The sequence below is a fragment of the Charadrius vociferus genome, unplaced genomic scaffold, assembly GCF_000708025.1.
Source record: "Charadrius vociferus isolate BGI_N301 unplaced genomic scaffold, ASM70802v2 scaffold300, whole genome shotgun sequence".
Lineage (NCBI taxonomy): Eukaryota > Metazoa > Chordata > Aves > Charadriiformes > Charadriidae > Charadrius > Charadrius vociferus.
The window spans coordinates 151411-167932 of NW_009646513.1; the positions used below are offsets into that span (position 1 = coordinate 151411).

A 16522-nucleotide genomic window follows, 5' to 3' on the forward strand; every position below is an offset into this window, starting at 1 on the left:
GGGTGGTCTTGCGGCCCGTGCCAGCGAGCCGCCGGCCCGCAGGAGCCTCTCGTAGGCAGATACATCGCTGACTGAAAGCAGGGTTTGATCTGTAATATTGAGAACAGTACGTTTCAAATGACTCCACTACTTTTAACTGCGCCCTGTTATTTGTTGTGCTGTTATCAAGAGCCATTTGGAATTGGAATATGTGCCTAAACAAGAAAAATACGGTCCTTTAATCCTTATTTGGGTAAGGAGCCATGGGAATCCTGGTTGAGAAAAGTACAGATTGCTATGAACAGCACTTTTTTCAGTCTTCAGACTCCATTAGTCCTTTCAGTTCATTAGTTCTTGCAAAGAAACAGTAAGACCGAGATATTTAGAGATGAAAAAAGCTGGAGCACAAGTACTCTTGCTTTGTGTGTATTGCAAGATGCTGATTGCAACCATCAGCCCAAGTACAAGGAAGACAAAATCTCTAGGGATGCTTGGAGAAATAAGTGAGTTTGTGATGTGAAAGTCTCTGATGGATGAACGCTAACATGATAGCTAAATTCACGTCATTGGCATTTTAAAAGATCAGTCTGGTTTTATTGCTTCTGTCTCATCTAAACTATTAGTTCGTCCAAGATCCATGAAAGGGATATCCAGGCAAGCAAGATCAATCTCAGGTGGAAAGATGGAGAAACAGCAGTGCCAGTCCCAGGACGATGGCTTATTTTGATACATGAGTAAGTGGCTTGAAGTGAAGCAGCAGCTATAGACATCTGGGTTTTGGTTGTCCCATGGAGAGTGCACAGGTGTATTGGGTTTGCATGGGAACATCTTGGTAGCCAGGGGGCTTCTGTGAGAAGCTGCTAGAAGCTTCCCTCATGTCCAATAGAGCCAATGCCAGCTGGCTCCAAGATGGGCCTGCTGTTGGCCAAGGCTGCACCCATCAGCAAAAGTGGTAGCGCCTCTGTGATAACATATTTAAGAAGGGGAAAAAACTGCTTTAGAACAGCAGTCAGAGGGAGAAGTGACAATATGTGAGAGCAACAACTCTGCAGACACCAAGATCAGTGAAGAAGGAGGGGAAAGAGGTGCTCCAAGACCCAGAGCAGAGATTCCCCTGCAGCCCATGATGAAGACCATGGTGAGGCAGGCTGTCCCCCTGCAGCCCATGGAGATTAATGGTGGAGCAGATATCCACCTGCAGCCAGTGGAGGAAACCATGCCAGAGCAGGTGGCTGCACCCAAAGAAGGCTGTGACCCTGTGGGAAGCCTTTGCTGGAGCAGGCTCCTGGCAGGACCTGTGGACCCACAGGGAGAGGATCCCACACAGGAGCAAGTTTGCTGGCAGGACTTGTGACCCTGTGGGGGACCCATGCTGGAGCAGTCTCTTCCTGAAGGATTGCATCCCATAGAAGGGATGCATGCTGGAGTCGTTCGTGAAGAGCTGCAGCACATGGGAAGGATTCACATTGGAGAAGTTCATGGAGGACTGTCTCCCATGGGAGGGATCCCATGCTGGAGCAGGGGAAGAGTATGAGGAGTCCTCCCTCTGAGGAGGAAGGAGAAGCAGAGACAACATGTAATAAACTGACTGCAACTCCCATTCCCCGTCCCCCTGTGCTGCTCCGGGGGAGGAGGTAGAGAAAATTGGGAGTGAAGTTTAGCCTGGGAAGAAGGGAGGAGTGGGAGGAAAGTGTTTTAAGATTTAGTTTTTATTTCTCATTATCCAACTCTGGTTGGTAATGAATTAAATTAATTTCCCCAAGTCTGGTTTGCCTGTGACAGTAATTGGTGGACAATCTCTCCCTGTCCTTATCTCAACCCATGAGCTTTTCATTATCTTTTCTCTTCCCTGTCCAGCTGCAGAGGGGGAGTGATAGAGCAGCTGTGGTGGACACCTAGTGCCCAGCCAGGGTCAACCCACCACAACAGGGAAACAGTGATCCGAGTCTTTTCTGGGCCCCATGCCATCTCCAGTTAAGAAGGGTGAAAGGGAAATAGTACAATAGTTTCTGTCCCTTCTTTGTTTTTGAGTCATTGTGGTAGTCCATATGTGCTGCATTCCCACAAAACATGTAGGAGACTTTGCACAAGGAGAGTCAGAAGGTTGGTCAGAAGAATGAACGGTATTTCTTGTTGCTCCGTCAGACCATCTGCTGTGATACTGCTATGCAGTTGTACTACTGTGGCTGAGTGACTATTGAGCTGTACAATATTATCCCATTTTGTTTACTAATTATTTTAAATGGCAAATCCTTCAGCATGTGTTTTGTGGTCTGGCTTAGCACAATGAGCAGGATGTGCTGTTCAGAGGATTGTGAACATTGGTCAAAAACTGCAGGTTTATTAAAAATACTAACTTGAAGTTCCTTCACTTTTGTGTACGTTTATGAGGTGATCTGTTTTTAAATGATTTAAATGCTTGCTGTTACCATGTTAGCTAATTCAGCACGTCAGGGCTGCTACTTTTTTATGGAACGTAATGTGAATGGCACTTCCAGTTAGTAGAGACGCATTTTGAGGTCAGTACATTAGTTCCAGAGTTGTTAGATTAAAATGCCAAACTGGTGTTAGTTGGCTTACTGGAAATGAATAATGCCAGAATGTTTTATACTTGCTGTTTTTAAAAGGCTGTTTTCTTTTGTGAACAGCCCCCCACATCAGTTAAATACACCATTCATCCACACAGGAAGACAGAGGAGACCAATAGCTCCTAGATTTTACTGATTCCAACAGTACTGTCTTAAAAACCTCATAATTAAAGTGCTACCTGTAATTTTTTCTTTGTGAACAGCCATTTTAAGCCTTAATATCTTAATGACTACTTCCAGACTACTAAGTAAATTAAATGTCAAAGGATGCTGGAATGTTTGATTACAACAGTCTTTTTAATGAGTTCCATTTTGAGATAGCGAATCAAAATAAAACCCAATGAAGCAGTGATCGCGGGTAGACACAATGGATTAAGGTTTCCAAGTACTTTGTCAACCTGGGAGCTGTGCATTCAGGTGCACAAGTAGTGGATTAGTCATAGGTATCATTGACTACTCCATGCTCTGGCTCATCTGAGGGTGTTTGGCTTGACAAGGAAACTGTGTTTTCTATTTCTCAGAGAAAAGAATGGACACCCAAGGTGACTCGGCTTTTCAGCAAAAGGCAGTGGAGACCCAGAAAGAGGCATGAAGGTGTATGCTTTATATGGGGGGTGAACTTGGAGTTCCTCTGATGAAAGCTGATGACTTTTCACAAGAAAAAAATGAGATGAGGCTGTGTGACTAGAAACCAATGGGAATAAATTGTGAGTCATGTGAGCTGCCAGTATTTGGTCCCTAGTGATGGGAGGATGCCCCTGAGAGCAAGAAAAACAGTAAGCATTTCAAATAGCTCTCTTGGGAGGAGTGGTGGAAAATGAATGCTTTTCATATGAAAGAATTGCTGTATATTTAATCAGTAATACACATATTACTGGACTTCAGCCATAGTTTTGTAGCACCGAGATTCTATCTATAACAAGAAAGGTCACAGTCTTCCAAAAGTAGCCTGTTAGATACTGCCATATAGCTTCTCAGCAAAAGAAAGGGGAAGATGGTCCTGGAGCAATTTTTATTTGTTACGCTGTTGGGAAAGGTGTTCATTGCACTTAGTGATCAGGCTGAAGTAATGTTGTCCTATGGTAGCAATTAGATCAAGATGAATCTTCAGCTTTTTTACAATGAGGAGATTTTACAGTGTTGAGAATGACAGGAAAATTCTTTTTCCTTTTTTTCAAGCTATAATGTGCAAGGGGTTTTTGCTCTCTGGTTGCAGATATGAGAAGGAAATTTTTTTTCAGTTTCTACATGAGATTGTTTGCATCTAATTCAAATGAATGAAGCCAGAAAGGGCTGTCCTGGCAAGCCTAATTCATCCACCCATGGCAACGTGAATGCTCAGAACTGAAATCATGTAGCAAAAAAACTGTACCTTAGATCAAAGTTTAAAGAAAGATGAATCCATATAATTTGTTAGCAATACTTGTATGAGGAAGGGCCTTTGATTAGTTCCTTTATATAGCTCCAAATGTAAAGCAATTGTGATTCTGGAAATTTAGCTTTTATCAAACCATTTACTTTCGTGGCCTACCTGCTAGCACGTAGCATAGAAACACACTGTCAGTCTCCTCCTGCCTCCAGATCACATCACAGTTTTGTCTGCGTTCCAGAAGCTACACGTGGTACATTGAACATTTCACTGATAAGTGCTCTAGACAGACAAGTTTGTATAAGGGTAGGAAAAAGTGAAGATGGACAGAGAAAGCTGTGTCCACCCAAGTGTCAGTGGTTGGGGTACGTATAAGTCCCTGCTCATGCGTTGCCTCTCTACTGTGGCACTGTTTTATTCTCAGAAACAGCTGTCTAAAAAGTACGTCCTGATCCTGGAGGAACATTGCAAAGAAGATCCAATCCAATACTGAAAGATTTCTGTATGAGCAGAGCACTTAGACATAAAATTACACGAATCAGCCAGGCCAATCCCCTGGTGGAGATGCTATTTGCATCCCTGGAGTCCAGTCCTACCTCAGTAGCAGGCATAAAATGCATTCTGTCTGTCACAGCCAGCTGCTGCTACTAGATGGGGCCAAATCCCCAAGCATGCTGCTGGTGTGCTTTTTGGGCAGACTTATATCCTGACCTGTCTCTGGTATTGGCACAGAGATCATTCTATGTGTATCATTTTTGAAGTCTTTTCCACTGATAATGCTGGCTTATCGCTTCCTGCATAGGGGACTGTTCTGGGCTTTCTAATGTGGGGACTCTCATTTATCTTGATTATCGAAATCCCCAAATTTGAACCTTTTAACCAGTCTAGTACTGCCTCCAAATAATAATCTCTGTCGGTAGCCACATTTCACTTCTCTAATTTATTAAAACCCTGGAATAGGACACACAGTCCCTGTGTCTTTCCTTGTGTGCTTTGTAGAGCCCTGTATGGCAGTCCTCCTCCAGTATAATTGCACGAAAGCTAAACAGCCAGGAATTAGATTCAGGGCCTATGACCAGACTACCTTCAGGGAAAGAAAAAGACATAATCCATTGCAGCTGAAGTTAGGTGACATATAAAACTGGGAAAGCTTCATACCTGTTCAACTGAGCAACTCACCCTATCCATCTGCCTATGATATTTATTTCCAAATAAATCGGGATCTGAATACTTATTTCTGGCATGTGTAGAGGCACTCTTGCACACTTGGGTAATTCTCAAACACAGAAGTATTTCTAGTATTTCTGATATTTGCTACCCACTTTCTGGGACACTGATAACAGGATTTTGGAAGCCGGTACAGGGCAACTAGTACATTAAGGAATATGTCAAATAAGACTATATAGGAAGACTTTACTTGCAGGAATACCGAAGTCCTTGTGTAAACTCCTTGGCTGACCTGGAATAGAAACAAACCCTGATCATGGGTTAGGACTAACTGTAGGGCTGGTTGATAGCGCTGGTTAATTATCCTATGGCATATGAGAAAAGGAGGGGGAATTGGATTGGCAGAGGAAGGGAAACAGGAGCTGACAAACAGAGCCACAATAGCTCTGGCTGTCCTTTGCTGGACTCTGAGTTGCAGTCCTCCCAGACTAATACTGAGATGAGTAATAGGAAGAGACCATAGAGGAATTTTCATATTCTATTTTCTACATTTCTCCTAGTTAACAGCAACATTAACTTTTACAATAGGCCATCAGCATGGGCAGCCATGCACTTTAGTTAGCCTCAGGTCATTGTGCACAGTTACAGCACAGGCTTGTAAATAGTCTTTTCCACGTCACCTTCTGAAAGGCATCGATTAATTTAGAGTATTTAATTCCAGCTACATAATTAGGGTGTTTTAGAGCCCTGCTGTAAGGCCTCTACAGTAAAGGAAAATAAAACGTAGGTTATATTTTGCTCTATTTCCTTGAGGGTCTGCTGCTGGCCTCCTGGCCTTTAAAGACTCCTGGTCTTTTTAGTCTCCTTGAAGTCAGGTGAGCAGCATACCTTTAATACATGTATGCCTGGTTCAGAGCGGCTGTGTTTGCTCTGGTGGTGTGGCCTTCCTGGATGCTAATGGTACCTGTCTGCTGAGGTATCTGATGCTAGCCTTTGTTGCGAATGCTGATGCTTAACCCCAAAAAGTGTAATGTATGCATTTGGTTGGTGCCAACAGTAAAAGGAAAAAAGCCCAGCAATTGCCCTTCTGCAGAGTTGAGTGTATATAAAAGAGCAAGTACAGAAGGCCAGTAACAAAGCTGATCAGATGCTGGCCTGGAGTGCAATCTCCTGCTCCTGCCACCACCTCTGGGCAGTTGCCACTACTGATTTGTGAGAACATGAAAACGAACTTCCTCCTCTCATTTCCCACAAACACAAAGTCATGTCTAGTGCACAGTTGTGCCGTGTACCACATACCCCATTTTTGTAAAGCCATTCTCTATCCTGAAGTCGGGCTGGGTGAGTCTGAGGCAAAGGTCAGTGGAAGTTTAACTCTGCAAAAGTTTTCTACATGAAAGCTTTTTGCTTTCAGGGCTTCATGTGGTTGCACCTCTGTACGCTAGTCCTTTGTACGTATGCCTTTCTATGCATGAAGTGAGCCACTGTGACTTGCGAGTTTATCGTAGCCATTTAAGCTGTATATGCTAGATCTAAAGAGAATTCAACCAACTGGACAGCAAGTGGGCGTCCTGTGTCCCCTGTACATAGCCACACTGCACAACTGGCCTGTAAATAAAATGGCTCTGCCATCAAATTGTATTCATCGTTAGGCTGGCAGAAGCCTGGAGAGCCTGTTTGGCTGCTCAGGAGTTTTCTCACACAGGCTGCAGTGCATGGAATAACTCTCAGTGGCACTCAAATGGATGACATTTGTTGTCGTTGGGGGTCCACAGTCACAGCTTGGGAGACTGCCGGCTCTCCTCCACAAAAGCAAGAACATGGTATCTTTCAGACTCTGGCATTAATATCTGCATGGTATTAAGGTGTAGTTTTCAGGTCTGAAGCATTTCCTTCATGATGTCATTTATTCAAATATGTAACTGACACCCCATTTGAGAGCTAAGTGTTACCTATTACAAGAAAGCTATTCAGTGGCTTATGGGAAATTAGTGGTTGGTTTCAGTAAAATTAGTATTGCTTAAATCTCCATGTTATACTTCAGGAATTATCACTTCTGGCATACTTGTGTATAGTGTGTGGAAAAAGAGTAATTTTGAATATGTGTGGAAACTGCTTAGTTTCTTTCCCATAGCTCAGGGCTAAGACACTGTTTGAGTAGCTTCCCAGAGCTATCTGCTTCTTTCACTCACTCTCTCCCAAAATGAGGCAAATTCATTCTGTGGGAAGTTGGACAAAATAAATTCGTGGAATTATACCTCAGATGTACTTGATTTGTGGGAGAAGAACAACTTATAAATTTCCTGTTTAACACTGATAGAAAAAAAAAAAATCATAATTTAGTAACAGCAACACCCTGGGAGAGATTGTCTAGGTGGAAGATGGGTTTCACCATGTGAAATGATACAAGTAGTGTTTATGTGTGATATTATGAAAGGTGGAAATTGCTTTGAGTGAAATATAAGCTTGTCTGCCTTCTTTTTTTCAAAAGTTTTGCAGTCTAGTGGTTAGTCCCTTCCATTACTTTAAGTAGAAGTGCTTAATTTGGTCATAAAAGTCAGATGTCCTCCAACTATAACAAATTCCTCCATGTGCACTGTATCAATGCTATCTTGGTAGAATGATAGGTATGTCACATAACTATAGAAATCACTAGGGTTTATTAAAGGAAAGTCATGTGCTTGTCTTGTATAACTATGCACATTCATTGTATTAGAAGTGACCTGACCTCAGCTAGTATGTTTTGAAAGACAATTCTCATCTGTGAAAGGACAGGAAATTCAGTGGTGCTGCTTTATTTACAGCTGGAGTATTGTGATGATATCACTGTCTCATGGGTAATTTGAACCTTGCCTTCATTTATTTGAAAAAAGAACAGAAAATTCAGGAATCAGAAGAAAGAGTTTAATTACTCTTCTGCCTCTGGTTTATTTTTCATTTGAAAACTAGATGTCCCTGAGACAGGCTACAATAAGAACTCTTATTATAATTATTTCTAAATGAAAATATCAGGGAGCTCTACTGAATATCAGGAATCCATTATTATTTATCTTTATTCATAAAACACATGGGTTTGTATAATTGCTTTTTATAAAACGTAGGTTTTGTTGACATCTATATCTGTGTACTGGATTTCAGTTGTGTTTCAATTAATTATTCAATTACTTGTCAAGATTAAATGTTGCTTAGAGATTTAAATCTGCTTCGCATTTTCACCTTTTATTTTAATACAGTTTTCTTTCTTCCTACTGACAAGGGCACTTTAATCTGATAGTGAATACTGGCTCTGAAAGGATAGATGTATTTAATGTTTTCTCCTTTACATACTCCTCCAGAATAAACTATTGGCATGCCTAAAATGCTTTGCATTTCCCTAATGTTCTTATGAGTCTTCTCCATCAGTCTCTTAACATTTAAACTATGAGTATGAGATACATGAATTAGCTTCTTACAAAGTGCTTATGGAAGAGGAGAGTAGGACGAGACTCACCAATATCTAAGGCCCCCTTCATTTTTAAAACATAGACACTATAGGCTCACTTTGCCTTTCTCTGTAAGTCCCCCATGGGAGTCTTCTGTGTACCAAGCTATCATACCTGTTTCTTGAAAAAGGAATGCTAATTGTCAGACCTTGTCTGTCCTAATGAACTCACATTCTTATGATAAAACCAGGAACAGAAGCTAAAAATCATTTCTAAAATTCTGTTGGTATCTTAAAATTTCTTATTCAACTCTGTGGAGAAATGTCCCGTGTGTCTCAGTAGCTAAGTCATTCAGATGCAGGCTACTGCTTCTGTCAGTTACTCATCTCCCTCAACATGTAAAAATACAGAAGAAAGATGTAATTTGCTGCTCAATACAATTATCAAGGGCTTGAAAATGAATGTTGATGTTACCACATGTCTACCTGCAGATTGCCTTAGCTAGAGATGTCTGGCTTGGCTTTGAACAAAAGTTGGCATTATGAAAGATGACATGCAAAAAGGGTTCATTCTAATGATTGATGCAGATACATTTGGTGTTGGGAAAATTGAGAGCAACAGAGTGTAGAGCGAATTTTGTTTTGTGTGCTTTGAATGAACCTGAACAGGACTACAGATCAGGCCATGCCAAGTGCTTGCTTTTTAGGAAGGCACGTATGTGTGGCAGAAGAGCACAAAGAGGAAGTTCCCTCTTTATATGCTATTTTCAGCACGGACTCTGCCATCTGAAGTTGAGTTCACGTAATATTTGCTTGTAGAACCCATTTCTTAATGACTGTAGAAAATTAGGAGAGGTCATGCAAATGAAATTGCATCAATAGCAGAGTTTTGTGCTGAGGCTTAGATTCAGCATCAGGGAAAGAAATTTGTAGTAACAGCTGCAGGTTTCATTCTATGACCAGCCAAGGCAACAGTATGCATCAATAGGAACTATTGCTATCATAAAGAAGAATACTGCTGCTTCTTGCTGGTCATACGTGATAGCCTAACCATGGTTACCACGGTCTAGCTGAAAAGGGATCATCCAATAGTTGATAACAGAACTTAAGTGGCAATACTGTTCAGGTCCCAAGTCATTAACCTTCATATGAATTTAGGTCTGCCCTGTTCTATTTATGCATGGACTGAATACAATCTTTGGGATCAGATCCACACCTCCTTCAGTGTGCAGGATGAACAGGATGTCTTTCAAGTGAGATTGTTACCTTATTTTTTATCTTAAGTGTTTCATATGAGGCACTATTTCTTTTTTGATGCAGATGCTCTGTATGCTGTGCTGAATATAGATCGGTGTTCATCACACTAGCAAGAATCAATGCAGCTATAAAAAAAACAGTGGCCTATGAAAAAGGCTGGTATGTTATTTCCATTTAAAGATAGGTTGCAAAAAATTGCAAAGGATCCACTGATGACTGGATGCTCAGCTTAAAAAAAAATGGGCTTTACTCTTTCTTTCTTTTCAAGTTTAGATCAGCTGGACTAGCACACTTACTTGCAGTGGATCCTAAATATTGAAGTAGGAACCCTGGTAATAATACCGAGTTAACAGTCATACCTGAAAAGCTTGATGTAAATGGGTTTGCTCATATATTTATATAAAGACACACACATATGTATATATCAAAGTGGTGGAGAGAGAATACAGATCTTTTGATACTCAGTCTACTGGATTAATTGCAAAGCCATTCCAGCATCCTCATTTGTTATATAACTGTTAGTTCCTACCAAAAAAATGATGTAGGTGCCCTACAAATCAACTTTCTTGCTTTTAGGAGTGTTATTCTGTTTTTCTATTAATTTAGCATTTTTAGAGCAAAAGTGTGGGAAAAGGATCTATTTTTCTACTGTGAGGAGTGGCTATTTCATAGAGGCTTGTGCACAGTAAGTTACACTAAAAGGTTAAATCATGTAGCAGTCTCTTGCCCATATTTTCTTTTACAATTGGAATGACTTAAAATGAAGAATTTGCTGTCATTAAAGTAGGTTTACTTTACTTCAGTCTGTAGACTGACTTACGTGCAGCATAAGTGTAGGAAACCAGCCTACAGACCCGAGTATCTAAATCAGAGAGTGATTTAAGTTGGAAGGGATCTTTGGAGGCTGTCTAATTCAACTTCCTGCTCAAAACAGTGTTAACTTGAAAGTTGGATGATGTTGCTTAGGGCCTTGTCCAGCTGAGATTAGAGAATCTCTTGAGGACGGGGAATCCACAACCTCTTTGGGCCACCTATTCCAGTCCTTAACCAATCTGTTCTGGTGCTTAGTCAAATCTGACAGTATGGAGTCATACAATGAAATGAATTAATTTAAGGTTTGCACTCCACTTCTGGATTAATAGTGCTATGCTATTTTTTAAGTTTGTCAGCATTATGAGAATTAATACTGTTACTTTTTTAATGTTTAAATATTTTATTTCTTTCAGTTTTTCAGAATATTTATATCACTGGTAAATTATGTCATATTTGATAAACCTGCATTATTGTATGTTGATTCTATGTAGTGACTTACAACTAAGCTCCTTCCTGATTCCTTTTGACAGCTAAGCTTTTTGAGAGCTTTTGCAAAGTCAGTACTGTGCATTATATTTTGAAAACCTTGTCAGCTACTGTGCAAAAAGATGTCATCTTGACCTGCCAATTTTTAATCTAACAATTAGCATCAGCCTGCTGAAATATTAATTTGTCCCCCCAAAAATATTAAAAACATGCTCCGGAGTTGATCATACTACACTATCCTAGTTGTAAAGAAAAAATTGAAAACAGGTAGAAAAATTACCACTGCATGCAAACAAGGTGTTGCTTCACATTGTTTTTGATCATATCATAAGATGGAGCCAGAGACAGCTGTTACATAATTAGAATTTAAAATAAACTGCATTCTATATTTAGTTTAGTCAACAGTTGAAATCAATTGATTTTGAGAGTTCAGAATCAAATTTTCATCATAAATCTATTGATAGAAAATGCATTGGGATTTAATCAGCCTCTTTATGCACCTCATTTAAGCCTGTTTAAGTTGTCATATGTTGTATCAAGGCTGGTGCTTGATACAAGTTCGTCACATCACCTAGATGAATGACTTCAGTACACACATAATTGCGCATAAAATGCAAGCTGAAAAAAGCTGTTTAGATCCAAGTGTGTGTGTGACGACTAGAGCCGTGTTGTGTAAACACAATGTCATTGCTGAAAGAAACTGAGTGCTCCACTGAGTGGCTTCAAAATGCATTCTGGTGTCAGATTGTTGGCAGTCTGGAACAGTAGTTTTTTCATTGTTTATAGACTAAAAAGAAATTTTTTTCATTGAACTGTTCTCATGCACTAACACAGATTTTAGGGCCAATTTTTAAAGTTTGTGATAGACATTTTAAGAAAGAATACAAATGTTAGTGCTTAACGTCTGAGACTAATATTAAACATCATTTTACTACAGCAAGTTCAAATCTGGAACTAAATTTAGAAGTTCTTTTGCATTTATTTGGAAAAAATTATGTGCTGTGATGGAAATTCTTAGATTTTTGCCTTTGAAATCGTGGTAGAAACTCTTCTCTCAGTTTCGAGAGAGGATCTGAACTTTGGAATACAGGAGAGACCTAAAACAAGATCTTTTGTTAAAAATGTCACAGCTAAGGAAGTCAGTGTATGGTCTTCAGTAATTGTGTTCCCTCTACAATTTCAGTTGGTATTGTTTACTGATGTACTCACATCACTTCCTGTCCTAAACTGATTTATTTCTGCTTTGGAATGTCCAGAAGAAGTTGTTGCTTTCTATACTAATGATAGATTAATTTAATTTCAATAATGATTGTATCTTGTTCATCCCTTTACCAGCCCTGTGTTAGGAAACCATTACGTGAGGACATTTCTAAATCAAATTTCCATGAATAAATGTATTGCAGCCCTAGTTGCTGTTTGCATTGTGAAAATTACATGTTCATTTTCTTTTCAATAGGATGCCTATTTCTTCCAGTGTCCAGAGTGAATGTTTACCAAATGAATACAATGCCTATGATTATCAAGGTGTAATTTATCTTGCAGAAGCAGGATAAATTAATATGTGTAATATTTAATTTCATACACATATACATTTTATTTTCATTTCAACCATTGTATCTAGTTTATCAGTCAGTACTAAAAGAAAACATATGGATTTGTAGTTACCAAGTTTATAATGGAACTTGCTTTTAAAATGGTTACAGTATTGGATGATGCTTCAGATTTCTTAATAACTTGCATCTTATGTGTTAGCTAATATCGTATAAAATATCTTGTTAAATTTTCCATTTTCTGAATGAGAATTAACTCAATAGTGCTTGAGTTTGCGATGCTGTCTTTTTTCCTTGACTACTTATTTTTATCCAGTAGTAAACAGGCCTTTGTGATCCTTAGTGTTTGCCTCAGTGCTATTAAATGGTAGCAGATAATTCTCATTACTTTCTCTCTTAAATAGGTTTCTTGGTTTTGCAAAATATTATTTTCAGACATTGTGTTCCCATAATACACTGAGACCTTTTTATCCCCAAGGATGTTGAAATTAATGTTGTCACTGTTGCTCATCTGTTTCATATTACATAATTACTACTTGAACCAGCTACTCTGTATTACTTAGGACTTAACAGAGAATAATCCCTCATCTTGTGTGCTCTGGAATTAGCTGTTCCAAGAGCATTTGTTTAAGAAATCACTTCTTTAAGCCTTGTTCCATTTAGCAGAACATGAGATGCATTGTAAACATATTTACAATACGCTAGGAAGTACATCTTATAAGTACGTGTTGTGAGACATTAAAATGCCACTTATTTGATTTTATTTAAAGAAGTGATGTACTTGTGTCACTGTATACTAATGAAACATAATTTGCAGTGATGTATCTGACATCATAGGAAAGATATAAAACCCATCATAGGCAGCAGAGGCAAAACGGGCAAACACCATGTTTCACTTGTAGAATACCTTACTGGAAGCACATAAAACGTCTTATTTGGCTAAAAGCTCGTTTATCTCCCACTATAACCAAAGGTCTAATAAACCAGAACTTTCCTCTCCCTGCGGTCACCGCCTGGCCTCACGGATCCCGCCCACCCAGATCAGCACCGCGGACAGCGCCGGCCCCGCCGTGCCCGTCCCGCCGCCCTCGGCCCGCCCGGGCTGCGGGGACGACGGGGGCGCTTCGAGGGGACTCACAGGCCCCGAGGAGAGCCTGGAAAGGGCAGGCCACGCTCGGTCTGTGTGTCTACTGGAGAAGGGACTGGTGTCAGGGTCCCAGTGTACATGTGCAGCGCACGCAAGAATATATCACTGATGGAGGGAAGTCATAGGTCCTGGTGGTTCCTGACTGCCCGGTACCAGTGCTACTGGGTGGAGACGTCCAGGCTGGTAGTGGCCAAAGGAATGGCAATGCGAGATAGAGTAAGGGTAGAGGAAGAGGTTGCAATACCACACTGCTTCCTATTCCTGGCAAAAATAGACGCTGGGTATGTAAAATTCCACTTGCACCGCTTACGCGCGGGCATAAGGTTAGCAAACTACAACGATGCGTAGTCTTCCTCTTGGAATTTTCTCTCAGGCATTTCCTCATCTTAGAGATGGTAGTCAACCATAAGGAAATACTGGCTGTTTGTGAGGTGTGTGACATGCAGCTGTTCCCATCCTCTTTGCACTGCATATATGCAGTTTTTCTGACTACAGTTTTGGGTTCTCCAGTTCATTACAGGAAATATGATCTGCACCTTCCAGTTTGAGCCAATGTCATTACATGTAAAAGTTTCTTCCTGATTGATGTTTTCTCTTTTCAGTTTTAGTAACAGCGGTTTTGGAACATGGGGCTGAAAACAGCCCATTCACTTTCACTAACCAAATACTCTCCTGTTCTAATTTCCGATTTGTGAATAAGTCCACAAGATTAAAATTTTAGCTCCATTGAAGTTAATAGCACACATTGGTATTGATCTCAAGAAGTCCAGAATTTCATTTTAAGTAATAACCCAACAAAAGTATATATTTATATAGAGTACAAGAAAGTAGGGACACCATAATTATGTATTTTTGTACATTTGTGTTTAAATATGCAATGAATGTGCAGTAAAGAGAAAATATATTCTTAATTTCTACCACAGAAATACTCCCACTTTCCAATGAGCTTTTACAACAGAGGAAGTCAAATATGTATCAAATGCCTATGTGTGCTGATAATCAATCCAATCAACATTTAAAAGCTTGAAACAAGTTATTTTGGACATCATGTACATCGAGTGTTTTTCAGACCTACTTTCTCATAAGCTTCGGCTTATGAAGGGAACAGTCTTGCAGTTGTCATCTTATTTTTAGCTCAATATATTTGTAATTTTATGGAGCTGCACAAAATCTTACTAGCGATTTGATTCAATGTAGATCGACATTCAAAACATTCTGTGGAATTCAAGGGGAAGCAATGCAGAAATGCAAACTTTTGGGGGTGTTTGTTTTTCAAAAGGAAGCCAGTGTTCGTTTCTTTTCCATATCATTTCCAGAATGAGACTAAGCATTGTTGTTATAGACTTTCTCTGTAACCACCTTTGCCATGAGAAGAGCTGGGATAGCAACACAGAACAGCCCCGCAGAGTTAACATCAGATCAGAAAGAATAATACATTTTGTACTTCTAAGGCGAACTAGATGGGAATTTTCCAGTCTGTTTCCCTGGCTAGTCTCCCATCTTGGGGACTCCTGAGAAACTGCGGCTACCCAAGTTCCAAGGTGCTCTGGCTGTTTAGGAAGCAAATGGAAGGGGGAAAGAGCGCTTATGATTTTTGTGCAAGTAACATTTGCTTTATCTGTTGGTGAATATGTATGACTTTTTTGTCCTGATTAGGGATAAAAGCCCGTTTCTTTCTTTCTTTCAAAAAATGTATTTTTTTTTTCATGGAGGGGGAAAGTTTACTTGGCTGTATATTTGAGTCAAGTTTCAGGCTGCATGAATCTCTTTGCAGGCTCCTGTTATGTGCCTCGTGTTGTTTTCAATAAACGTGTGGGACTGAGTGCTGCATCTCATCCTGGTGACATGAAACCCCTTGTCAGAGTTTGAGAAAAATACAGTCTCTTGGTGTTCTAGACTGTGAAAACATGTTAATATAAAGCTAATTGACTAGAATGCTTAAGTGCATGTTTTCACAAAAGTATTATTCTTCTAAAACCACGAAAGGAATAATATAATCTAGGGTTTACTCAAGAAAGGTTTAAGAGGAAATACTGCCACTAATTAAAATGTAAATAATGTAGCGTGGAAAAATTTCTCCAACATGAAGTATCTCGTCAGACACAGATGTTTTGTGGAAGAAATGTTAATATGACTAATGAAACAGTAGAAGAGAAACAGAATTTAAAGAAATGGAGATTTTAAAATAAATCCTGACAAAATACATACACTTGGAAAGCCAAATCTGTGCTGAAAGTAATGAGAAAATGATCGGTTTTATTTTCAATTGTCAAACCAGGCTAGTTATCCGGGAGCTTTTAGGACAAGTATTCATGTTTACAGTGCGAAAACTCTGCGTGATCATGCAATGTACATTTACTTGGCCAGCTAGGCGCTCCACAGTGTGACAAAGGTGGGAAGGAGGATGTTCCCCTGACCAAAATTTTGGACGTGGCGGGGCCCCCCCCCGCACCGCTGCCTCACGCAGCACAGAGGAGCCGCTTCCCCACCTGCGACGTCGGAAAACGGTGACTTTCCCCTGTGAAACGCTTTGAGATCGCAGGTTGTGTCATGGGGAAATTAAGACACGGATGGGGGAGTGCCCCTTGCGCGGTGCGTGAGGCAAAGCGGTGGGGTTAAGGGGTTAAATATTAGCCATTAAAAATTACAGTTGGCCTTTTCTTCTTGGACGAAACGGAGCTGGCGTGCCGCCGGGCCCGCAGGGGGAGCGGGGTGGTTTCCACACTCGGCTGAGGAGGGGGACTC

The 16522-nt window shown here is 40.2% G+C and overlaps 1 protein-coding gene across 1 annotated transcript in view; it reads left to right on the forward strand.

Moving 5' to 3' along the window:
• EML5 (echinoderm microtubule associated protein like 5) overlaps positions 1–16522 on the forward strand; it is a 133789-nt gene that overhangs the window by 4123 nt on the left and 113144 nt on the right. The window contains exon 3 of the mRNA XM_009884597.1: positions 13604–13807. Within this exon, the coding sequence (XP_009882899.1) occupies positions 13604–13807 (204 nt within the window). The remainder of the gene's footprint in view (positions 1–13603; positions 13808–16522) is intronic.